General features: G+C 34.8%; 1 protein-coding gene across 1 annotated transcript in view; it reads right to left on the reverse strand.

Annotated features, from left to right (window-relative positions):
* SCN2A (sodium voltage-gated channel alpha subunit 2) overlaps positions 1 to 27,366 on the reverse strand; it is a 135,064-nt gene that overhangs the window by 17,782 nt on the left and 89,916 nt on the right. The window contains exons 15-20 of the mRNA XM_055308147.1: positions 26,762 to 26,935; positions 24,144 to 24,500; positions 18,718 to 19,197; positions 8,807 to 8,927; positions 4,022 to 4,176; positions 2,296 to 2,469 (exon numbers count right to left, since the gene is read on the reverse strand). Coding sequence (XP_055164122.1) covers positions 2,296 to 2,469; positions 4,022 to 4,176; positions 8,807 to 8,927; positions 18,718 to 19,197; positions 24,144 to 24,500; positions 26,762 to 26,935 — 1,461 coding nt within the window. The remainder of the gene's footprint in view (positions 1 to 2,295; positions 2,470 to 4,021; positions 4,177 to 8,806; positions 8,928 to 18,717; positions 19,198 to 24,143; positions 24,501 to 26,761; positions 26,936 to 27,366) is intronic.

A 27,366-nucleotide genomic window follows, 5' to 3' on the forward strand; every position in this document is an offset into this window, starting at 1 on the left:
TTCTTGTCACTTTCCATAGATAATGCTTCAGTGGCTTCTTTAACTAGAATAGAGGCTTACCTCTTTTTGGATGGCATCATGGGTTCTTTAAACTCTTCTCCAACTCATCTTTCTTAGCTTGTCATCCAATCAGAAAACACTTTCACTCGCCCTGTGGCTCTGTTCTTACCTTCTAGGATTATTTGTTTCTTGAACAGGCCCTGCTTGGCATGCATTGGTGTATTCATGCTTTGGTGTCCCTCCCCTGATGTGTACTTACTGACATTCTCATCTCTCAAACTCCAGCTCACTCAGTGCTTCCTCACAGAGCCTTGCCTCCTTCCTTACCGAAGTGAATGGCACTTCTAATACAGATGTCATCTCCTTGTATACATATCTATCCTCACTAGTCTACTGTAAGCTCCCACAAGCCAGGAAAATGACATTCATATTTGTATCTTCCACAACAAAATAGATGATCAAGAATATGTTTGATATAAAGCAAAGTATTGATGAGTTTAATACTGTCATAATAATTTTCTTAAGCCTAAGAAAGTAAATATCAGGAGAGGCTCAGTAATATGAGCATCAGCTACAGGGCAACTAGATTTCTCCTAAGAATTTCTTTATATTCAGGTCATATTGATTTACTAGCCTTTAATTTTACACAGATACATTATACATCAGATATTTTTATTATAAATTTACCACTGTATTATAACCACATATAGAAAGTAAAGAAAATTATCATCCGTAATCCAATTATACAAATAAAAGAATGGGGGCAGCCTCGGTGGCTCAGTGGTTCAGCACCACCTTTGGCCCAGGGTGTGATCCTGGAGTCCCGAGATCGAGTCACACATCGGGCTCCCTGCATGGAGCCTGCTTCCTCCTCTGCCTGTGCCTCTGTCTCTCTCTCTGTGTCTCTCAAGAGTAAATAAATAAATATTTTAAAAAATTATAAAAAAATAAAAGAATGGTTATAGTCTTGGTATATATTTCCATTGTGTAATATCCAATCACGTGCAGTCTTAAGTACTTATTTATTTATTTATTGTCTTCTTTTATTGCCAGAAAACTTTTAATGTAATTCTGCATTGTAGCCTTTATATATTATATTTAATAGTATATTTGCTATAGGCAGATTAGGAAAAAATATAACAAAGATATTATTCTCTCTTAAATTCAGAGAACTCCCTTTTCCTCATAATTTGTTTCTTCGGTTTGGTGATCAGAAAGTTCATATTGGATTAAAAGTTGATATTTTTTCATTTGAAACTGTAAAAAGTAACTTTCTACATGAAAGAGTCCATTTTTTAAAATTTTGCTAGCATGATATGCAAAGTTTACATATCAAAATATTTCAAGTTAAAAGTATGCAATTTCCAAGGAATTACAATCAACAGAATATTATCTTAAAATGCACTACTTAGCACATTGTGCTTTCTTGCAGACTCCAGCATCTTCCCCCTCCTTTGTTGGCTGTGAACATCATCCTGTCACCTGCCCCATGTGCCTGTCCCCTGTACCCACTGGCTTACCTAGTCTTTTCTAGACACATCTTTAAGTTTCTTTTTATTCCATGTCAATGGACTACTAATTTAAAAGGTATTTAAGAAGAAAATCTCCAGAACTAAATGAAGTGATTTTTAATTTTTTTGTTAAGATTTTATATTTGTGAATAAAAGGTGAGATCTTTCTCAAAATTGTCCATCAGAAATCAGAGAGAAATCTTGTATTCCATTTTTTAAAGATTTGCATTCGGGTACTCTATCTTACTTTCTTTTCACCACCAGTACAGTTTAATAAAACCTTTAAATAACTGGCCCAGGACAATCTATTTCAGTCATAGAACCATCATACAATTAAGAAGTGTGTCTCCTGCTTTTTTGACTTTCAAGTTTCTTTTTAATTAGTAACCCATCTGTGGGACAAACACTTCTTAATAGGCTCTGGTGATGACAAAAATACTAATGTCAAAGATAACCGTAACGAATTTAAATATAGTTATTGTGTCAAAGGTAAGGATGAAAACAGTAAAACTTCTACATTAATATATTATTCTATATAATTTGGTATTTAAATATTAATTTGAAATGAAATCAGTAAGTACAGTAAGGCAGCATTTGGTTATTTCACCTATTAAAGTATATGAATTTAAATCAGTAAAAACATTTTGGAGTATCTTGGGAAAATGGGAATCATCATTTATATTTACATGAAGCATTTACTGAGTGCCTACTATGTGCCAGGCACCATTGCTAGAACTATCATCACATGCCAATGGAAGGAAACACAAAAGTGCAGAACACTCACGTCAACAATCAGGAAATCCAGCCAGCACCAGGCATTGGTGAAATACATTTGAAAACCATATGCGACCCACTTGAGAAGCATTTCCAGAATGAATATGTAAGTGAAAACTTTGTCGGCATATTCTAACATGGTCTTAATGGTTTTTCGCTGCTCAATATATATATCTTCAAAGGCCTGTAAGGGAGAAAATTCCATGGAATTTCATTGTTATAAACTATCTCTCACTGATGTCTTAATAGAGGAAACTCGCTGCAAGCCTCTCCTCAGGTGCCTGTGTCTGGAAGGCTTCGTGTTCCCCATGGTGGCATCGTGTTTGTGGTTACCTGCATGCACACTTCAGTCAACCAACACATTCAAATAATGTTTAAATTAGGGTGTCAGGTTATCCCAAAGAGCTTAAAAATCTTGAGAGACTGTCAGGTGCTTCTCTCTACAGCAGGAGGCAGAAAGTCTTGCATGAGTACATCTGCTTTGTTCATTATACTAGAATGTTTTCTCTCAGTAATATAGATGTAAGGCAAAGAGACAACACCCCACCCCCACTTCCCTAGTCTGAGAGGAAAGAGGAACAGAGGATTATCACTTTCTCCTCTTTATTTCTCCCACTCAACCTGGGCACGTGTGTGGTGCATGTCTGGAAGCTCCCTCTGCATCATTTTGCAGAGTTCTTGGGACAGTTTGGGGAATTCATTTTCAGGAGCCTCTGGGTGTTCTGGAATGAAAAGATCATTTCTCTAATTCAGTCCTCTTACAGACAAAAAGTATTAGGATAACTTGGTGGTCTGGATTAAGAACAAAAGAAAAATTTCTTTTTTGGAGAAAAGGAGGATCTGGGCTTGTGATCATGGCACAAGGGCCTCAAGTTTTTTTAGCTTAATTTATAGCTGAAGCTGAAGCTCCTCAGAAGCCAGGCACTGCACCAGCATGTTGATGCACTTTGGTGAGCTTTCACTGGGTAAAACTGAGAAGCAAGAGCTAAGACAACAAAGGCATTAGTTACTGGTGGGACTGCAGAGTTCCCTCTCTGTTGGCATTAAAAACAAAGGGCTGCCTTCTTTGTTCAAGTGTATGGCAAGATGCAGGATTCTTAGTCAAATCAGAGACAGGTTTAGAGGCGTTCAGATGCAAGGCTAGAATCCAAATGAAATCAAGTCACCAAACCCTGTAGTGACTAATTGAAAAACACAAAAGAAATACAGCCATATTTGTATCACCAAACGGGAAAATGGGTCACACTATTTTCATATGTTAATTCATATTTTGACCAAACTGACCCTTCCATTGAATGAAATCGGACATAAGTTTTAATGCTTTCACTTTGCTACTAGTCAGTAATTAAGTCAGTCTACTATTTGCCACTCACTGTGATTGGCATTAGTGAATCAGCATGAACAAGACAAGTGAATTCCCTGCAAAATGAAGCTTATGTTAAGCAGTTTGATATTTAGCTGATAATCTCATGTCTGCATAATGACTCTTAATAAGAACTCCTCTGATGACTCAAAGTCAGAAATATCTTTCTTTCAATATTACAAGAAACCACACTTACCGGAGTTGATTCACCTACTCCATAGCAACAAAAATTGCTATTTACTGAGGCTCACACTGTGCTAAGAATATCACATGTCTCTTACTTCACAAGCACCATATTAAAGAAACATTTAATGAGAGGTTAATTGAGGCAGAAGATAAAGAGTTTCACTAAAGAAGATCATACATCACCTACCAGTGCCCCACTGCTGAGAAGAATCATGAAGACAATGAAAGTTTCAAACCAGTTGTGCTCCACTATCTTATAGCAAGTTTTTCTCAAGTTCCACCAGAGCTTCCCTTTGCCTTCTTCTATGCTTATCTGACAACACTTGAACTTCCGTACACAGTCTACAATAAGTCAAAGTAAATGAAGAAAAAATAATTACTCTTTGATTATATACAGTTGTATTGGTAGGGGACTCATCTACTTATCTGATATATTGCAAATAACTTTTTAAAGATGGCTTCCACTTACGCAAATAGAAATCATCTGTAAGTTTTTTAAATCATTCATTCAACAAATATTTTTTATGTATATGTGATTATTGTAATGGATTATATTACATCAGAAAAACACACAGAAAAACAAAAAGAAAAATAAAATCTCCACAGGTTGATATTTTTATCTTATCCTTGTCCTATGATTCCATTTATATATGGACATTTGAATCTAAATAGTTCACTTAATAGTATAATATATACATTTCCCTTTTACTGTAAGTAAATTGAACTGTGAAAAGTTGCACAATATTTTCTAAATAAGATTACCAGGCTTAACCAGAATTTATATAATTATTCCACTATTATTGAATATGTTGCTTTAATTCTGGCTTTTTTCAACAACAATATCATAAACACCTTTGTGTAATTTGTAGGATTACTAGCCCAAAGGCATATCAACAAATATCTATTGAATATCTGTTGCATTCAAGGAATTGTACTGGACAAATAATAATATTAGAATGAGTAAACATAGTCTTTCTATTAAAAAGTGTGCATTTTAGGGGTGTTTGGCGGGGGGTTCCTGGGTGATTCAGTTGGTTAAGCAGATCTGTCTTTGGTTCAGGTCGTGATCCCAAGGTTCTGGGATCAAGCCCTATGTTGGGCTCCCTCCTCAGCAGGGAGTCTGCTTCTCCCTCTGCCCTTCCCCCTGCTGGTACTCTCTTTCTCTCTCAAATAAATAAATAAAATATTTTTAAAAAGAGGGGGGCGCCTGGGTGGCTCAGTCCGTCAAGCATCTGCCTTCAGCTTAGGTCATGATCCCAGGGCCCTAGGATGAGCCCCCCTGTCAGGTTCCCTGCTCAGTGGGAGTTTGCTTCTCTCTCATTCTCTCTCTGCCTCTTCCTCCTCCCCTTTTGCTCTCTGTAAATAAAATCTTTAAAAAAGGAGTGTGCATTTTAAGTAGGAGAATTTTGCTCACAAATTCTATAGTTATAGAAAGCAAAAAAAAATCATAAATTAAACAGGGTGCTTGAAGAGTTGATTGGTATAGATTAATTTCTGATATTGAGCTTTATAGAAGAAATGAATTTAAGGTTAGGCAGTGAGGGATACGTAAGAACAGGTCTGGAGCTGGAAAGGAATGGAGAAATAATGACATCAGTAAAACTTAATGATAGGTCTAGAAGTTGCATGAGGAGAGAATTAGCGGTCAAGATTAGAAAAAAACAGAGCCAATCTGAAAAAAGGACCTGAGTGAGTCAACTGGAAAATTTAGATTTTATATGCTGTCCAATGAGTAAAACACTGAAGGATTTATTTGAGAGTTGTGGAGATTTACCTGATAAGAACACTGATTTAGAATGATTCCTGCCTATACAAGGCACTGGATGGATAGAAAAAAAAGAAGTAGAAAAGTAAGTTAAGAGTCCATGAGACTCAATCAATTGAACACTAAGAAAGTAAAAACAAGGGTAATAGAGGTGACAGTGGTCAGGAATCAGAAGATACTATAGAGCTGATAGGACCTGGCAGCACACAGAATACGGGGAGGCTGGGGGGTGGGAAAGAGATGAGTCATGAGATAGGGTTTTGATCATGAAGAGGGCTCTGTTCAATGAATGGAAAAATAGAAACCTCATCTTGAAAAGAGTATAGTATTTTACTGTATAAATATTTATCAGGACAGCCCGGGTGGCTCAGTGGTTTGGCGCCGCCTTCAGCCCAGGGCCTGATCCTGGAGACCCGGGATCAAGTCCCACGTCGAGCTCCCTGCATGGAGCCTGCTTCTCCCTCTGCCTGTGTCTCTGCCTCTCTCTCTCTGTGTGTCCCTCATGAGTAAATAAATGAAATCTTTTATAAAAAAAATATTTATCAGATGCTACTTTATAATGCCACTCAGCCAGATCATATCCTTTGTTTCATGAAAATTAATGATGTGTTATAAAATGTTATTAGCTTCTCAACTAATAAATAAATAGCATTGTATTTGTTGTTTCTTTGAGGGCAAGATATTTTTTCATATTCCCAAGAGATCAAGACTTACATGCCCTGAAAATATTCATTGTATTAAATTAAATGGAATAATTTTTTTTTCTCTAAAGAGGATATGAGATGAAAAGAACAGTTTAACAGGAAAAGATCAATTTTAGCAGGAATGATGAATGCCAAATTTGAGGCACTGGTTTATTTCTGAGAAGAAAGGAAGAAAATGAGATAAGGAAGGGGAACAAAATGGGCCTAATCTGTATTTGTTTTATTCTTAAATAAAAAATCTGAAGCAAATACGACAAAAGTATTCAAAGTGTTAAAGTTGGTTGGCAGACATCTATGTATTATTCATTATTATTTTTTACAGTGTTAAATTATTCTATATCCTATATAGAATATATTCTATAGTATTTCATACTTAATTTTTTTAAACTTTACAAATGACAAATGTTGATAATACCATAATTATTATTACATAATTACTTATTATTTCCTTATTATTATAGTATATATGCATATATTATCACCCTAAAAATGAGCTGGTAAAAAATTGTCTGGTAAAAAGTAAAAGATAATACCACAAAAATTATTTTTGTGATATACCATTAGAATGTTTCGTGAAGTCATTTATTCTTTTTTTTAATTTTTATTTATTATTATTATTTTTTTTATTTATGATAGTCACACACACACACACACACAGAGAAGCAGAGACATAGGCAGAGGGAGAAGCAGGCTCCATGCACCGGGAGCCCGACGTGGGATTTGATCCCGGGTCTCCAGAATCACGCCCTGGGCCAAAGGCAGGTGCTAAACCACAGCGCCACCCAGGGATCCCCATTTATTCTCCCATAATCAAGTAACTGCATTGAAATGTATACAGACTTTTTGAAGAAAATAGTAGAGTGACTTCCCTCATTAATTAAGCTGAACAAATAGCTCTCCCTCTGAAATAATTTAAAAATTGACAATTAATATTTAGGTATTTATTTGCATTAAATGTATTAAAGTCCAAAATCAATAGTATATGCAGCATCACCTTCTGTAACAACCTTGAAAGAATCCATTGACATCAACTGTGATCTCTAACATCTGTGCAATTATATATTCTAAAATTTGTTTAAAGTTTAAATTAAAACAGCTTTAGTGTTCTTAATGTAAACATGCATAACCCAAGTGAAACATTTCTAGAATTAGTTGTATTAAAATTGCATTCCTAGTAACAATTTGAGGTGGTCACTATTTTTATTTATTTATTTTAAGATTTATTTATTCATTTTAGAGGTGGGGAGGGGCAGAGGGAGACAGAGAATTCCAAGCAGACTCCATATTGAGTGCGGAGCCTGAAGCAGGGCTTGATCTCACAACCCTGAGATCACGACCTGAACCAAAATCAAGAGTTGGACACTTAACTGACTGAGCCACCCAGGCGTCCCTGAAGCAGTCATTATTTGTAAAATAAACTTGTACTTAAGCAACTGCTATATGGTATTGATTTGAGTCTAAGACATGAAATGCATTATTAAATAGCTGTTAACTAAAAAATGAATTAAATGTGAAGTGATATCCAGAGTTTTAGAGAAATGCTTCTATACCTACAACAGGGATTTATATAAGAAATGAAAAGAATTGCATATCTTGTGCTATTGTACTGAATTTTTCTGCCTCTTCAATCATTAATGGTACATTCCCACACAGTGTGGATTGGCCAAGTGACTTTGCTTTGGTGAACAGGACAGAAGCAACACTGACATAAGAAGAGACTTGGTGGTTAGGTTTCTTCTCTCGCTACTGTGCCTTCACCCCCAAGAACATGCCTGGCCACCGTGATAAGGTGGAGGATAAGAGTGGAGTGGAGCTGAGTCAGCCCAACAGTCCATCCCCAACCTCAGGCTCGGAATAGAGCCTATCCAAGATCAGCAAAACCATCTAACTGGCCATGGACTTGTGAGCAAAAATACATGTTTTTTTTTGCTATATGCTAAGAAGTTTTGGGTTGTTGGATATACAGCATTATTGTTCAAGAGATAACTGATCCATACGTCAAATTACACACTTTTAGCTTTCTTTAGAAAATCCTCGATATTATTGCCCCAATGGCATGGTGTCCCATATTATAAAACAATATCATGTTCTGGCATTTCATTATCTATTATCTACTATCATTCAGAACTAGTAAAAATGTTAATCCTGACAGATACAAGTAACCATTACTCACGGACAGTTTTAAATGTACACTTAACCAATTACTCCCCATTGTAAACTGACAACACAGAAAACAACATATTACTTCTTTAACCTTAAATTTTTTTCTTTTTTTTTTAAGGCTAAAGATAAGTTTGAGTCAGCATTCTCTGATTAGATATTCTAGAAGGCCACCAAAACCCCCATTTAGTTAGCGGCATTTCTTAATTGAACAGGATGCACAAAAATAGGAATGTCTGATTATATAACTTAAATCCTATATTTTACAAGATAATAGATATAGATGATTAGAGGGTGAGGAAAGAGGTAAGAGAGGTCCAGTGAGCTCGATGCATCCACTTACCTTCCGTGAAACAGGCTTCAGGTTCAAGAGATTCCTCGGGTTCTACCTCAGGTTGCTCTCCCTCAGCGGGAGCTCCTATATCAACTGTGCTGCCTTCAGACGAACTAGTTGCATTTAGCTTCTGAAAATCAATTCCACAGAAAAGCTTTTAAAATATTTTCTTTAATCGATAATATAAAAATTCAAAAGGTGTGCCCTCAAGTCTTCCGTACGCATTTCCTTGATCTGTAATTCAAGAATATCTTAAACATAATGCCAGTCCGCTTTAGTAGAGGTGGGGGTCACAAGATTAGATGTAGTGCCACAGCATATATCTTTTTTTCTTTAAAAATATGGTACTAACAACTTAAATAATTTTTGGTTAAGCCCATGTATGGAGATTCTAAATAAAATCCTGAGGAGAGCTTATGTAAGCTGCCAGAGTCACATAGTCATCTGTAATCTTGCTTTTGTAAATAAGCTTACAAACGGTATGGTTTGTTTTATTCTAAAATTGTGACCCAACCAACGAAAGCTGCACAAGTGTATTTTCATGTCAAATGCAGAAAAGATTGATCCAATGCACATAAACAGCAACGATCTAAATTTATCCACTTTTCATTGACATGAAAACATATACCACTAGTTGTTATTAAATGTATTCTATAGTTTTCTAATTCAAAAAAGAGCAGCACATTGTTAGCTTTATAGCAAGAGCTGGTATTTTGCATTCTCTTTGGCCAATGCACTCCTGTGCTTCATTGTGCATTTGGAAACTACTTGTTACTCTGGCACTCTTACCTGTCCTGTTGATACAGGGAGAAATGAATCTTTGGCAGTCGTTTTGGTTTCCTTTAGGCTACACCATATACCACCAAAAGAAAAATGTAATAGAAAGAAGTTGTTTTAAATCTTGACATGCAACAAACTTTAGCCAGGTCAGGGTGTTAAAGGGATCAGCTACTGATAAAGGGGTAACCAGTCTTTAGCCTGGTCTTATAATGCTGCAGGAATGACACAGGGCCAGGTATGAGTGCCACATGGAATCAGAGTAGTTTGGGCCACAGCATTCTCAGACCTGTTACAATGTTATTACCATTAATGCATAACATCAGGAAATGGCTGAGCTGATAAGAGCTACGTTATAAAGGGGGATGAGGTAAGCACATGATAAAATGCACACTGAAGTATGTTGAACTACTACAAGATGGATATTGTAGTCAGTACTAGAGACACTCTACTCATATTTGAGCTAAGAATTATGTGGATCTGCTCCAGGAAGATAGTTCCCTTATTTTATGAAAATCATTTTACTATATACATATGATAAATATGAGCTTGAAGATGCTTTTGTCTTGTGTAATTTAATGTTATTGGTGATAGAAGACTAAATATTAGATATGTCTATCTTCTTAGAACTAGTTTCAGGGCTATTTTTTAATTTTACTGAAAAACAGTTAAATCAAGGATCATACATTATAAAATGCTTGAGGTTTGTTGAATTCTTTTTCTGCTCATCAGGTGTATCACAATAATAGACAGATAATCATGATATCTTTGTCCTTAAAATTTGCATAAATTTTGTTTTAAGATGAAATGTCAAAGTAGGAATATTTATTACCTATGTTTTAATTTTTTACACTTTTAATTTCCTATCCTTTGTCTTTTGGTTAGATCCTTTGATAATATAGCTGTGTTCACGTACATGTAATTGATAAAGAAATGACCAAATTATCCTCAGTCCAATTCATCTGAAACACATAAAATTGTTACATATTAGGGACCTGAAGATACTGATCTTATCTGCAGAATGTTGAAACATGGTAATCGGAATAATTGAAGCTTAGTCATACCTAATCTAACTGCAAACAGTCCACAATAAGAAGTGAAAACATTCCTTTTAGGAAAAAGGATAGCACTGTAAATACAGATTGGGAGAAGACCTGGGTGTGAACCAAGGAAAAAATGATGCTCCATATTCAGAGTACTCCATATGCTCAGGCTGGCATTAGTGAATGACTGTATTACAGCTCATATCAGTGCTGGGCATGTCACAGTTACTCAATAAATATTATTTTAAAGATGAATAAATGAATAGACTTTTCCATAACAAAATGAAGGTTAGCTCTTTACAGTAATTGGAAGGTTATCAGATAACAAATTTCAGTGAATGTTGGTTTGAAATGTTCCAGGAGGATCCCTGTAACGTCAACTATCATACCTTTCATTTAGTACAGTTTCACACTACTAATATAGAAATAATGTCTTTTTATTGAAGTCAAATATTTGTCTATTTAAAGGTCAGGTTACCAGAAACTATTTTGTCTCCAGAAGTCTTAACACCAGACTTAATTTTCTGAAGCAAAGATACTACTTTTGCCATTTCTGTGTGCCTAATACCTATCACCAATGTTTGTGTTTAATAGATGTTTGCTGAGTAAATGAATAAATGACCAGTGCATGGACTCTTTTTTTTTTCCTGCCAGTAACTACCTCTGACACCTCCTATTGGATACTTTCACATTCAAGAGAATACAAATATTTCCACTTAGGTGCAGAGTAACATAAATCCTTTAAGATTCTGAATTGTGGGGATCCCTGGGTGGCGCAGCGATTTAGCGCCTGCCTTTGGCCCAGGGCGCGATCCTGGAGACCCGGGATCGAGTCCCACGTCGGGCTCCCGGTGCATGGAGCCTGCTTCTCCCTCTGCCTGTGTCTCTGCCTCTCTCTCTCACTGTGTGCCTATCATAAATAAATAAAAAAAAAAATTTAAAAAAAAAAAAAAAAAAAGATTCTGAATTGTGTAAATAATGGCCAGTAACTTTTAGAATTAGGAGTGCTGTCTCAATATCAGGCTCTCTCTCTCTCTCTCTTTTCCCCCAACATCAGGCTCTCAATTATTCAGACCTAAAATGAGTCTACAAAGAAAACTGCACTTTAACTCCGGAGTTAATAAACTCTGAATCACTCTGAATATGTGAATATATATACATATATATATATATATATATATATATATATATATATATATAGAATCATTCTGACAAGGTTTTCTTTCTTTTAACTCTTTAAAGGTGAATTTGTAGTCCCCTTGTTGAATGGAATCTTTTTAAGGAGAGGCAGTCTTCTCCATCTTCCCTCTGATATGGAACAGCAACCAATCCAGCCTCTATTTAGAGAAGGAAATGTGGCTTTAATTATCTAGTCATAAGTTATAGTGAGTCAGTAGCTGGACTCTAGATTTTCTGTACCCAATTTAGCAGAATTTCCTAGAGAATTTTTTGATGATTCATAAGTAAAACCAACCTTTATCAATATAAAATATTTAGTAGACGTGATACGTAGTTAAATTCTGTAGGTTCAAGATAGTTCTTGTGATATTATTGGTTCCCATGTTTTGTGACCATGAACTTAGTATTAGTTAATTTATATTCATATTCTTATATGTATTAATGTAAAGTAGAACTAAATATTCATTGGAATAGTAAATGAACAAAGAGTTAACTTTAAACAATACTGAGATGTAGGTAAGAAGCTGACTTATAAAATCTTTCTTGAAAACATCAATTCAGTGGCTTTCTTAAAATTACATAAGAGGCAAATATTATGATATAAAATATGTAGGCTAAAAGTTACAACGTGTAAAGAATCCATAAAAACCAAAGGAATCAAATTAAAACTTTAAAACTCCAGTTTCAGATATGGTCATAATTACAATAAATTATAACTATGGTACAAATTCATCAAATAGAACTGCCAAATATACATCATTATGTGGAACTAGTAAAACTCATGTACTTGAAGAATTTTCAAGTAACAGTTGCTTGCAAATGCTCCAAACCAGGCATCATCCACTGCAAAATGCCACATGAGTAGGAGACCAAAATATGAATTGGCTAGAAATAAAACCAGTTCTATACTTTCATGTTTTACACTTGGCAAGTTTTATATTTCCCTTTGGTAAAATTTAGATGTTTAGTTCTCTTTTTATTTTTTTGTGCTTATTTATCAGGAAATAAATGAGCTAAATGATATTTTTAGAATACCCTTGCCTCGTTAAATTTTAACAAAATATGATGTATTCTAATATTAGGATAGTAAATCAAACAGGAATACTCAATTGTTTCTTGGTATGAATAGCATTGGCAATAATTTACTTTCAAGTGGAAGTATTTACATGAACATTTGTTCATGTTCATTTGAAAACTGCATATTACAGTGCTCTTCCAATGAAAATCTGCTGGATTCCTATAGGAATTAAGCCAGACAGAATAATATTTTGCTAAATGATCTAATAAATAAATATCAAGGCACATAATATTTCATTTTGTATTTTTAAACATTCTATCTCTTTTACTTTCCATATCATTGATATATTACTATTAAACATCGACATGCCAAACTAATAGTCTTTCAAAAAGTAAAAGAATTTTTTAAAATAATTAATCACAGCCGAAAAAGGGAGAGAAAACATCATTTGCTATTTTTTCATAAGCACACTTGTTTCTCATTATAAAATTGAGATATTTTTAAGGAAATATAATTAGTAAAGATTTTATATAATTTAGAAAAAAAGAGGTATATTCTACTCTGATTCAATAAAAGGAATTGGGATTTTAAAGAACGAAATAGCTTCAAATATAGATTAGATCAAATATTTGTATCTAAAGATTCTGACCCCCAAGAATGGCAATCCTTTGTTTCACATGGATTCTAATTCAAATTTATATTTAAGGAGTTCTGGGTTATTTTCTATGAAAAATCTTATCACTAGAACAATGAAAGTTATAATCTTGCTTGCTTTGGGATAAGCTTAAGGCCAAAGTGACACATTAATTGCAGAAAGGGATTGTTGGTGTTGCCATCTTAACAAGGAAGATGGCAAAATCAAAAGTATCATTAGTATTATGCTATATTAACCAGAAATCATTTTTCTCTTATAATGGGTATATTACACAATTTTCTAAGCCATAAATTGGATTCAAAGTATCTTGGTGTGGCAAAAGTAACAGTTATACCATATTGGCCCATCCCGCAGCAGATAGTGCCCCAAAGACACACGTGTTCAGCCCACTTAGTTCTTACATGAAGGGTAGTAAGAGCCTTTTTCTCCCTTGATCACTAACCTACTGGAAAAATTTCCCTTGAGGACAAACATTCTCTGGGATAAAATCATAAGTGCATTCTTATTGAATCCATCCCACTAAACCTTTCCTCACATCTTTTTCCCTCTTCCTACCCTTCCTACCCCTTGTATTGCAATTTAGTATACTCTTTTAGGGACCAGACAATGTTTCCTAAGCAACATATTCAAGGAAATTGAAAACTGTAATAATATGAGAGTTAAGAATAAATGAAGTCAATTTAAACCAGTTTCTGCTTAGTTTGTGTTTCATCACATGTACTCCAGGTAAATCTCCTAAATAAACTGGTAGATAAAATATTTGATTATCACTTTCCTTGTATACCTCTTTATACCAGAACTTGGAAAATGGGATACTCAGAAAATAAGGAAACTAGTCTTCCCTTTGTCAAGGAACCTGGGAAAAACAAGCCGTTATCCTAAGGAGTCAAATCCCAAACTTTAAAAAAAAAAATCCCAAACTTTACTGAAGAATTAATATATTATAGCAAACAAATTCTTTCTAGTCCCTGTGTATATGCATATCTGTGTTTCGTTGTGAACAATTATATATCTAGGGTCCCACTTTATGTCATTCTTGAAAAATATAAAGCATTATCTTTCATGAATCTAGAGTGCCAGAGACTGAATATTTTGTTCCAAAGTATAAAAAAATGCTATGAGAATGACACAATCATTGCTCCTTTCCAGAGAGACCAATATGCTTATGTTAGGGTTGTTTTATAGTTTTAATGGCAAGAAGAAAAGGAAACTGCATCTAAGTGACAAAGTATTTAATTAACATTCCTTAAGAAAATAATTAAATTGCATTGACCAATTTGATTAACATATTTGAGTACAAAACTATGACTTCAACATTAGGAAATGCAAAAGTCCACCAAATGGATCCCAAAGAGGGTTACACTCATTGCCATGGTCACATGACAAGAGAAGTCCTTTCATTTAAAAACACTAAAGGCGCTCACAATGATTCTCTTCCTCCATAGGAGTTTGTAGTGCATGAAATATTTAAATAATATTTTTCAGGAGAAAGTTTCCCAGTGGGTCTGGATGAAACGAGGAAAAACAAAATCACAAAGGACAGAGGAGCAACAGAGTAAAGAAGGTAGATTCCAGATCTATTTTCAGAATGAACATACCATCTAAAAGACCATTCTCTCATTTTTTGGGGGTACAAAAGGCATTTTTCCTTGCAGTTAGAGGTTTTAGGGGTAAATACCAACAGAATTCCCCAGGGAATCATGTTCTAAGTGTAAAATATTTTGGTCAATTGCTAAATGAAGCAATTCCATTTTCTCTATAATGAAGCAGATAAAAATTGTACCCATGCTGCTAGCAGCCAAAACTTAAACATTCCAATTCATTTACATTATTATCACACTAAAATACTCTTTAGGCAGTTTGAACATGAATAAGGAATTGCTTTGTTTTGCAGATTACCCTTCAGAAAAACTTAATATGACACTGAACAAAAAAATTACCAACAAAGTACACCCACTGGAGCTATATTAAAAAAACAAAACAGGGAAGTGAAAGCTTTTCTGCAAGTTTTTCAAAGAGCACCATTTCTCCTTTAAGCCCTTAGCATGTTCAAAATTCTGTAGCATTAAATGGAAATTAAATAATCCATAAAGGCATGCACTTTTATTTTTCAGTGAATATAATTTCTATTAAAATCTATATAAGAAGATTAGCAACTAAATCATTTTTTAAAAAAAGTTAGGGTTGCCAGACTTGCCTGACCATGCTTTATATGACTCAGCATAAGAGCAGCTGTGCATATTTTTATTTTACTGCCAATGGATGGGCAAGGAATGTAGCTGAGTAACATGCAGGCCAGTCAAAATTCATTTAGAAACTGATTATATTTATATATGTACAACTTGCTTGGGTAACCTGGGTAAAAGTGGTGGCACGAGCCTCTGGCTGGTTAAAAAACACCAGAGCGGCACTCTTGATGGCTCCAGCTTGATTTTACCCCTGTGAGAAGTAAGAATGGTAAGCAGTGAAGGTCACCATATTGCACTAGTAAATCTCACTTTGAAAAATAATCATTCAAGCATGGTTTCAACATTATTAAAACTCTAAAAGAGAAATTAATCATTCAAAATTGCAAACTATGAAAGGAATTACATTATATATGTCAAATAACGTTGAGTTAAAGCATACATGATTATAATATGTATACTCTAGAGAATCTACAGAAACACTCAACTTTATCAAAGACAACGAGGATTTAGTTCAAACACCCAAACAACCTCTGAGTCCACTGGGTTAGTCTGTCCTTTTATAAAGGGATTATTTAAAAAATTCCAAAGTTTTCCAAAGTGTCTCATTTTTTCCCTTTAATTAAAAAAATTATTTAGGTTGGAATATCAATAACCTTCATAGCATTTCTTACTACTCTACATGTGATATTTAATGGCACGACCCCATCCCATCAATTTAAAAAAATTAACAAAGTAACTAGAACAAAATAACAAAACTAACTAGAAGACAGAACACTATACAGATGTTTCAGGTAGGAATATTTGTAGGAATATTTGGAATTCTTGGATAATTCTCTCAAATCTCTTTGGTTTTCTAGTATAGAGCTATGAGGTAAAATATCAAAAGATTAAAACCTGCACATTTCTCTTAGACTATTTCTCCAATCTTTTATTAGTTTATGAGTATATATTTAGGGAGTCTGACATTAAGACATAACTTAAACTTTCTCTAAATTGTAAATTTTAACAACCGTAACAATCTATATGGGGGAAAGGAATAAAAAGGAATCTACAGCTAAAGAAATAAGATAATTCTATTTCCAACTGGCAGATCAGTTCTCTGGCTCCAATTCCAAAGTACTGAGTTCACATCTATTATTTTAGAGTACTTAATTCAAATAGAAAACAAATGAAAAAGCTTAATAGTAATTGGAAAAAGAGTTGGATTTTCCTGTCCACTTGACTGGACATTCCTCCTGTGTCAAACACAATGGTTTGAGGTGAGGCAAAAATACGTGTAGTTTTGGAGAAGTCTGTCTGAGGCTTTAAGATTTCTGAAAATTAGGACTGGATGTCAAGTTGACTACACCTCAAAAGATCCTCGAACTCAGCCAAAAGTTTAAATTGACTGATGGCTGTAACATTTAATTCTTCATAATTTATTCTTTGTTTATATAAGACATTCTAAAATTAAACATACATAAAAAGAAAAATTGACTTCCCTTACAGTAAGGGAAACATTTACTATTTGGAATAATGTCAGGATAACAAGAGGGGAATATATAATAACATTTAATGACCCAGTTCTATTTTGTAAATGCTTGCTTCAATTCCTATGCGCAATATGAGCAATAGGCCCTACCCTTTCCTCGGCATAGCTCATCCAACTCTGCTTATCCAAAATTTTATTGACCATATATTAAGATATTATTAAATCTTAAAATAATGGCTTTATTAGCAAACATTTTGAGTTCAACTAGTTACAGCTATTTGTTGCCTCAGGCTATAAAGTTTCATAATTTTCTCCTTGAATCATATCACTTATTTTGTGAAACTAATAGCTATGACCTTGTCACTTACATGTTAATTCTAGTACTTCTATTTGAACTTTCTCTGGATTTCATGTTTAACAAATTAGCAATATCTATCTTAAGACAAGAAAGAATTAAATACAGCATACTCAGTAATTTTACATAATACAGGAATACTGACTGAAATAGCTAGGGTTTCCTTCATAGAAATATATTTTTGTTCAATATTTTATTAACTAATGTCCAGTTTTTGTGACTCTTAGATTACTTAAATTGTATCCTTTAGTGCCTCAAGCTCCCCAGTCATCCATCTTTCTTAGAATGAAAATAGTATTGGAGATCTTTCTCTTCTCTGTCAATCAATTCAAATGACAAGAAAGGATGAATCTTTGTTTTGGCTGTTATTATTTGTTTATGCAAGCTTTAATCACTGAGAATTCTGTTTTCATTTTTTTGTATGGCTAAACAATTAAACACTAAGGGTTTTAAATTCTTTATTCTCTTATACCCAACTCTGTACTTATTTACCTAGAACAAACCGAAAGCATACTCTGGTACTCATACTTTTCTGGTAAATCAAAAAATACTTTAAACTGTCAAGACTCGTACTATAGTTGATAAACTCAGAATTTCACACTCTCTAACATAATATGGATTGTTGTTTGTGTAGACAAACACATGCACGCACTTGGCTCAGTAGGGATAAATATTTTCAGCTTGATTCATCACTACTTTCATTTCCTTAAATTATTTACCTCAGAAACATGAAACTATATGTAAATATCAAGCCAAGATCCCAATCAGATTTTCCATGAATAAAAATGCCTGTGCAAACTAAATAAGATCCCATTTTATGAAATATTTCATAAAAGCCAAGTGAGACTTGGAACTGCCCTCTCACCATGTATTTTTCTAGTACATACGCAAAAAAACCCCACCACTGCAGGAGAATTACAGGGAAGAAATTGCAAGGAATGAACTGAGGCATTTTCACAAATGTCAAGTTATTTTTAAATAATGAGAGAAATTCATATCAATCTGAAGATTAATATTATCAAGAACTCAAAATGGTGAATATTTGAAAAAATGAGTCAGCTTATAATTTGGCTACATTTTAATCTGTCATCAATTTATCTATCACCAATTTTGCCACAGAAAGTGTGTCAACAGATACTTCCTATTTTCTTAATGAGATAAAACATAACTTTAACATAGACTCATAGCTTAAAGTATATATTACGTCAAAATATCTTATTTTAAAATTCCTACCTCTTTGCTTTCCTCCATATCTGACTCGCTGCTAAATTCTTCAGTATTTAAATTTTCAAAGTCAGATTCCCCGACAGCAATTGGTACAGTCACAGTGAGGCTGGGATTGTTTATGAATGACATGTAATCACTTTCATCCACAACATATTTTTCCACACTGCTGCCTATGCCACTCGTAGTTCCATTTCCATCTTTAAGATAATTGAGATCTTTTCCTATTTCTATAGTGGTATGGTTGGAAATACAGCTGTCTTTTTTGTTATTTAGATCTTCAAGAGGTTTAATTTCATCTAAGGCTTTCTGCTTTCTAACAAAGGCTTTCTGAATAAATTCACGTAGTTTTCTTTTAACATAATCGATTCCTTTCTGCATCCTTCCCACAGCAATCTGGAGATTGTTCATTTCATTATCATCGTCAGTGGCTGCAAGGTTGTCAGAACTGAATGAACTCAAGAGCAAGGCCAGAAAGAGATTCAGAACCTAAACACAATAGGAAAAAAGGTGATCAAAACATCGTGTTGTTTCATTGCTCTTAACTATAAATTTTTCAAAACTGTTCTTATATTTAATTTTTTACTAATAGGTATTCCTTTTAGTTTATGATAAACTATCCTGAAAAAAAGTGAATGAAATAAATACCTGGCCAATATTAAGTAATACTATTAACACTATTTCCTTTTTAGTAATTGCAAAATTACTGAAACTACTATTAGTTGCCATTTCTAAGTTAAGTTCAATTCCAAAAGATAAAACTTAGTTATCTAGTAACCATACAATGAATAAAGAAAAAAAAAGTTTTATTTGGGATGCTAAGGATTTTCTCCATATAACCTGGATTTTCCAGGACACTGATAATTTATTATGATTTTATTCCTAAAACCAAGATAATTCTAATGCATTTAAATATCATTTTATTGTTATGTATTGTACCAATTTTTACACCAGATAACTTACCAAATTAGAAAAAAAATACCTATTGCTAGATCAAAAGTCACAGTTTTTGTTTGAGAAAATCATGGTCACGAGATCTATACAGTGCCTGGAAATACTATAAAAAATGGTTATTATACAATAATAATGATGTTAATATTGAGTTAAAGATTGTGGAATCAAGACATTGCCATGGGCAAACATCTACTAATTAGCCTGTATCTTGAGTCTCCAAAAAAATAGGCCCCACAGATATGAGTGAGTGAAAATATTAGTGACTATAAACTCACTGTATATACTCAAAAAATGTAATTTACTAATGAATTGGGTACTCAGATGGGCACAAGACCAAGCTGTATATTTTTTTTCAGGATTTGATTGATAATGTTTATGAGTCTCCAATTATTCAAGCATATAGAATAAGAGAAGGATATAGTAGTAAAGGGAGCCAAAGACAAAATGTAAATAATAAAGAAGAAGAATCCTCAGAAAGACTTAAAGTAGAACTCCAATGAAAAGGATGCTAAAATCTTGCTACATTCCTATCTTTTCAGTAAGTTAATAAGGCCTATAGCTCCTTTATTTAACCAATTACAAAATAGTATAACCAATGGTAATAAGAAATGTAAAAATGTATAAGATTAAGGACTTCACATAATCTGTGAGTCTATACTGACATTTCTCAACCGCTATACCATGGTTGCTGGGATTCATACTAAGGCCTGCTCCTTTACCAATAAATTCATATTTTATTATGATTTGCCTTTAAATTCATTGTTTGGATGAAAAAATAGATGAAAGAAAAAATTAAAAGTTACATTTTGGGTTTATCCATAATGCAACTGAGTTTTGGTGCCATAATGGTTTTCTAGATTTGATTTCTGAAGGTTTATTAATGAACTGTCTTTTTTTCTATCAGGAAATTTTTCTTCATATGTACCAATCGACCCTCCCAGAGTGAGAGCCAACTTCCATTTCCTCCTCAAAGCACTGAGGCAAGTACTCTATTTGTAAGTGTGTCGTATACTGTTAGAGCTGTATGGCTTGCTCCCTTTTCTTGTTAGATTTAAGCATGGGGCAGTTTGTGGCCCCACCTCTGTCCTGCCTATGGACCGCTCGTGGCAGTGATTACTGACACTTCTTGTGTGGGGCACGATAAGAAGTTTACGTGAGTTCAAAGGAGGTTATGCCAGCTTGCCTTTGGAGGACCTTTCTCTCTTCGGTGAGGATGAAAAAGAAGAATTATAGGAGGCAGCGCATCAAGTTCATTCTGCCTTGTTTAAGCAAATGTAATATGAACACATTTCCTTACTGGTGGTAAATGTGATAGACCTTAGCCACTCCAGAAACATATCTGGGTTATAACAAAAGGGGGGACTGTTCTTTATTTCTTTTTTAAAAATTTTATTTAAGTTAAATTTGACAACATATAGTATAACACCCAGTGCTCATTCCATCAAATGCCCCCCTTAGTGGGAACTTTTCAACCTGATAGTCAAAAAGAAAGGAGAGCCTTTATTTTTTTTCCTTAAAGGTGTGGAATTTAAATGTATGCATGTGGGACGCCTGGGTGGCTCAGTGGTTGAGCATCTGTCTTCCACTCAGGGTGTGATCCCAGTTTAGGGATCGAGTCCCACATCAGGATCCTTGTGAGGAGCCTGCTTCTCCCTCTGCCTGTGTCTCTGCCTCTCTATGTCTCTCATGAATAAATAAATCATTTAAAAAAATAAAATAAAGGTATGCATGTAGATGGAAATGATTATTTTACAGACTATATCTCTCTTTTTTTAAGATTTTATTTATTTATTCATGAGAGACACAGAGAGGCAGAGACACAGGCAGAGGGAGAAGCAGGCTCCATGCAGGGAGCCCGACGCAGGAACCATCCCGGGACTCCAGGATCACACCCTGGGGCAAAAGCAAGTGCCAAACAGCTGAGCTACCCAGGGTGCCCACAGACTATATCTCTTTGTTCATATATAGTAATCCAAATTTTTTAAAAGATTTTATTTTATTTATTTATTTGAGGGAAAGAAAAAGAGCACTAGCAGGGAGAGGGGCGGAAATGGAAGGAGAAGCAGCCTCCCCACTGAGCAGGTAGCCTGATGTGGGGCTCAAGCCAGGACACTCGCATCATGACCTGAGCCAAAGACAGACACTTAACTGACTGAGCCACCCAGACGCCCCTATGGTAATTCAAATTTATATTAAATGTCATCCATAGATATAGAGGCTTCTGAAATTCCATTTTCAATTTGAATCTTCTGTACAATTACATATTAGATTTGTCTCATTTCTGTAAATTAGTAGATAATATGGGATACATTGAATTTCTTTCTCTTTAAATCCACTCTGCATTTTCCTGCTACATAAATTGTACCAAAATACCACTTGCTCATTGTTAGTTTCCTAATAAAAAGCCATCTGTAGCTCTGAATTGCCTACAAAAAAAGTCCAATTTTGTTATGCACAATTGGCCTTTTCAGAAATTAAAACTCTACACAGTCTAGCTCTACACTTACTTTCTACCACTCCTACTATGGATTTCCTGCTGCAGTCTGATCTGTTCATTCAGTGTTGCCATAAAGGATTCTGTTCTTTGCCTTTTCTTCTAATATATGCCAAATATATATATGAAATCACACCAAATCTATGATACAAGCCCATGACCTTTTGTTTCTGTTCTATGTAACCCCAGGACTATCTCTCCCTGTTCTATGCAATCCTGTACTTCTCTGGAAGTGAGCAAATTGTATTGGGAATTGCAGTGGTTATAAAATATATCTACAAATTTGCTACTCTTCCATTCAAAAGTTAAAGCCTAATTCCTTCTTAAGCGTGTTTTTCTTAGTGACTAGCTCTGATGAATACAACATTGCAGAAGGGACAGTATAGGATCTCAAGATCAGAATACAAAGAAAGCCTTCTCCTTGCCTTCTCTCTCATGTCACTTGCTCTGGAGAAACCAGCTGCATGTCCTAGAGATAGTCAACGATTCTATCTATGGAGAGATCCATGTGGAGAAGGACTGAGGCCTTGTGCCAACAGCCAACAGGTAACTGGGGCTTCCTGTCAAAAGCTACAATAGTCTGGCTTCTTGGAAGCTGATCTTCCAGCTTCAGTCAAGATAACTGGAGCTCTAGCCAACATCTTGACAACAACCTTATGACAGACCCTGAGCCGGAACTACCCAGTTAAGCTGCTCCTTAATTTATGAGCCACATAAACTAGAGATAATAAATATTTGTTGTTTTAAGTCACCATTCATATTTCTAGATTGCACAGTGTTCATGTTTCTCGTTACTACAAGAATTGGTCTGAATTATCTAAGCTAATATTGAGGAGGCCGAAATCTGAAAATGAACAGTAATAAATGATAACCTTTTGCCTTTTTCTCCTTCCTTTGGGGAATTGGAGGTAACTTTTATGTGAAAGGAAAATAAGTCTATACATTACATACTTTAAAATATGGTTATGTCAGTCCTTGTTCTAGTCCACTGGATTGGAACTCAATCAAGCAACTCAGAATTATTACTTAATGTTTAAAGTATAAGAACCTGATGCCTCTCACTGAGTCTATTGTCTTCTCCTCCCCATCCATTGAGTCCACTCTTGCTTGGTTTGTGACAGTCTACTTTTCTTTCTACCAAGCTAAATCATATATCTTAATTAAAGATAATTCAGGTTCAAACTTCTTGATAAAGCCTGCCTTCATTAACACTGCCATTCTAAAGCAATGTTTCCACTTGTGAACTTGACATTCGGCACTCTGTTTTTACATTTTAGACATGCATTAGCTACTTCTATCTTTATTCCTGTTTGAGTAGGTCATTTCGTAGTGTCATATCGATATCTTCTTATCACCTTTTTTATGCCTCCAGGACTTAGTAATGTTGTATTGGGAATGGTTCATGATATGATATGACATGAAGATAAGTGATTCTTGAGTCAATGTTACTTGCTGATACTCTGGTTTCTAGGTCCTATAACTCATGTGCTTTTAATGGTTTGAGATGATCACTATTTTTTTTTAGCTCCAATTTGCAGGAATTCCAAATCTGAAACATCTTCAAGTGATACTATTGTTGATACTTAAAAATAAAATGAGTGACTATTCTTAGTGACACATCTATGCTTTAATACAAGAAGTCAAAGATAAAAGCCAGAAATAGCCCTCTGTATGGAATAGTAAGAAATATAGTGATGAAGAACAACTTTGGTTCCAGAGGCATTCTTAAGAGTTTTTCTACGCTATACATTATATTATATGTCAATTATGTGAAACTGGAAAAAATGACAATAAATAATAAACAAATATTTAAAATTGAGTTGATGTAGGTCTCAATAGACTAAACTATACCTGGCTCCTGCAATAATGAATAATTTAGCATTGATTTTAAAAAGCCAAAAACATATAAAACATTTCTCAATTGAAGATACTTTTGTTATGGTTACATTTCTTTTACTGAAAATAAGGAAATGTTTTTACTACATACCACTAGGTTTCCAATCACCATGACCATCATGAAGACAGTAAGGCACATGGTTTGGCCAGCGACCTCCATACAGTCCCACATGGTTTCTATCCACTCTCCACACAGCACGCGGAATACAATCAGGAAGGAGTGGAAGAAGTCGTGCATGTGCCACCGTGGGAGCTCACAATCATTGGAGATCTTGCAGACACATTCTTTGTAGCTCTTACCAAAGAGCTGCATGCCGACCACGGCAAAAATGAAGACGATGATGGCCAACACCAAGGTGAGGTTGCCCAGAGCCCCCACTGAGTTGCCGATGATCTTTATCAGCATATTCAGGGTGGGCCAGGATTTTGCCAATTTGAAAACTCGGAGCTGGAAAAAAGAGTATGAAGGTCATTACTGCCCTGACTTCTAAAGAATCTGTACATTTATTTACAGGGAAAAATCCCTAGCACAACTTTTATTAAGAGTATATTGTTGTAATTGTTCTATTTTATTATTGCTTGTTACTGTTAATCTCTTTCTGTGCTTAATTTATAAATTAAATTTTATCACAGGTGCGTATGTATATGGAAAAACAGTATATATAGGGTTTGGTACTATCCAGTTTCAGGCATTCACCGGGAGTCTTGAAACATATCCCTGCAGATAAGGGGACACTACTAGGACTACTGTATTCAAATAGGAAATACTTGGACTTAATATTGTCAATGCTTATGTCTTCAGTGACTTAATCAATCAATTCATTATAGTGTGTAAATGGCTTGTCATCACTGTACTTGATATGTTGGTTGCATTAGCTCATGGAGTCCTCTGAGGTGCCATTTACAGTTCAACTACAGCAGCATTTTATTTCTGATGCTTCAGTAAATGTCAGGCCAACAGTAGTGCATTATTTAATGGCATCTGAGAGACCCAAAGGAATGAATACAAGCACCAAAATGTTTAATTTCTTCCCAGAGAATAATTAATGCAAAGGAGCCCACACACTAAGCAAAACACTAATGATAATTTGTTTCCTATTTCCCCAAACTGCATCATATCATCATAAAGATTTACTAAACTTTTTTTTTTTACAGATTTTATTTATTTGTGTGTGAGAGAGAGTAGGAGCAGAGGGGAGATAGAGAAGTAGGCTCCCCACTGAGCAGGGAGCCTCATGTGGGGATAAATCCCAGGACTTGGGAATCATGACCTGAGCTGAAGGCAGATGCTTAACCGACTGAGTCACCCAGGCACCCCTACTAAACACTTTTTTTAAGTAGTTGCCCATATTATTTGTTATATAATCATTTCTAATTTTTCTCTATTTTTTTTTTTTGCATCTTCCTACCTTCAAATTAGATCCATAGCCATCCATGACAACTAGGGAAGGAAACTACAGCTCCAAGGATCTCACCTCATTCATCTTTGGTGGTGGTAAGGAAAATTCTAAATAAACTTCATAGCAAAGTATTGAATCTAATCACCATTAATATGTTCCCGATAAGAAACTGTCTTTAGTAACTATATGCAACCTCTGTTTTTGAAAATAATTCACAAAAAGAGCAAACTCAAGGTAACAGCATGATAAAATATATCACACTTTAGATGAAAATGTTTCAAGGGATATTCTGTCTCTTAATTTTAAAAGATGCATGAGCTGATGAATATAAAGATCAAATAAAAGACTTTAAAATTGGCAAAACGTAATTTAGACAACTCTTCTCAGAATTTGGGTCTGGTGACCTCCTGGCTGGCTAAAGGGGCAAATGTGTGGGGAGCTCCATCTTTTCCCCTTGTATACTCTACACAGTCTCAAGTCTTGACTTCTATGGGAGCAAAGTGGGCAACTCCATAATTCCTGAGCCTCTGAGAGAAAGGTGAGCGCATCCTAAGTCTCAACCAAGCTTCATGCACAGTTAAACAAACTTCATGTAACTGAAAGATGAATATTGTGTCAATTGTGATTTGGATTTATATATGAATCTTTTTTTCTCCCTATTAGCCATGCCATTCACTTAGTATAGACAGAACTATTGGTTGTTCATCTGAATAAACCTCATCTATCTTTTAAAATTATAATGAAGAGGGGATCCCTGGGTGGTGCAGCGGTTTAGCGCCTGCCTTTGGCCCAGGCGCGATCCTGGAGACCCGGGATCGGAATCCCACTTCGGGCTCCCGGTGCATGGAGCCTGCTTCTCCCTCTCCCTCTGCCTGTGTCTCTGCCTCTCTCTCTCTATGTGTGACTTTCATAAATAAATAAATAAAATTAAAAAAATAAAATTATAATGAAGAATAAATTACCATTTGTTTGTAGAGGAATCTGATTTGTTTTTAAATGTACTAAAAAATATTGTAACTATAGGAAACCTTATAATTCTTCCTAGGTAAGAGTTATAAATTATAAATTATAAATTAAATTAAATTATAAATTATGTAGAGGGGCAGCCCGGGTGACTCAGTGGTTCAGCGTCACCTTCGGCCCAGGGGTGATCCTGCAGTCCTGAGATCAAGTCCCACGTCAGGCTCCCTGCATGGAGCCTGCTTCTCCCTCTGCCTGTGTCTCTGCCTCTCTCTCTCTCTGTGTCTCTCATGAATAAATAAAATCTTAAAGAAAAAAAAAACATTATGGGTACTCTCAGTTAATTTACCAGTCGAAATGATCGGAGAACTGACAATCCTTCCACGTTTGCCAAACCAAGTTCCATTAAACTAAGGCTTACGATTAAACCATCAAAAATATTCCAGCCTTCTTGAAAGTAATAATATGGATCCATGGCTATTATCTTGAGGAACATTTCTGCTGTGAAGATCCCAGTGAAGACCTAAAAGAGAAACGTTATTACATATGTGAATACTCTTGAAAACATAACAATTATTGAACAATTTAATTTACTCCCAACAAATCACAATTAAATTTCAAATTTTAAGAATTGGTTTAGGTCCAGAAAATCAGTAATCTCAAATGGTTTGTACTCAAACTAATATTTAATTGTTTACTATATTTAAGGTTTATTAAGTGATAGGAATATGTGAATTAAGATCATAAAATTAATATTGCAATTTTTATTTTCTTATATTAAATGTTCAGTTAGATCTTTGTGGTCTACTGCTTGGCGGTCTCTAATCTCTCTAGACCTCCAAAACTGACCAAACGATTACATAATAGTTGGTCCCCTCCCATGGCCCTACAGGCAAGGTTGGTGCTAAAAACACTTTATATTAGCTGTAATAAACATAGTCACCACCAGGCCTA

The sequence above is a fragment of the Nyctereutes procyonoides genome, unplaced genomic scaffold (genome assembly GCF_905146905.1).
Source record: "Nyctereutes procyonoides isolate TBG_1078 unplaced genomic scaffold, NYPRO_anot_genome, whole genome shotgun sequence".
Taxonomy (NCBI): domain Eukaryota; kingdom Metazoa; phylum Chordata; class Mammalia; order Carnivora; family Canidae; genus Nyctereutes; species Nyctereutes procyonoides.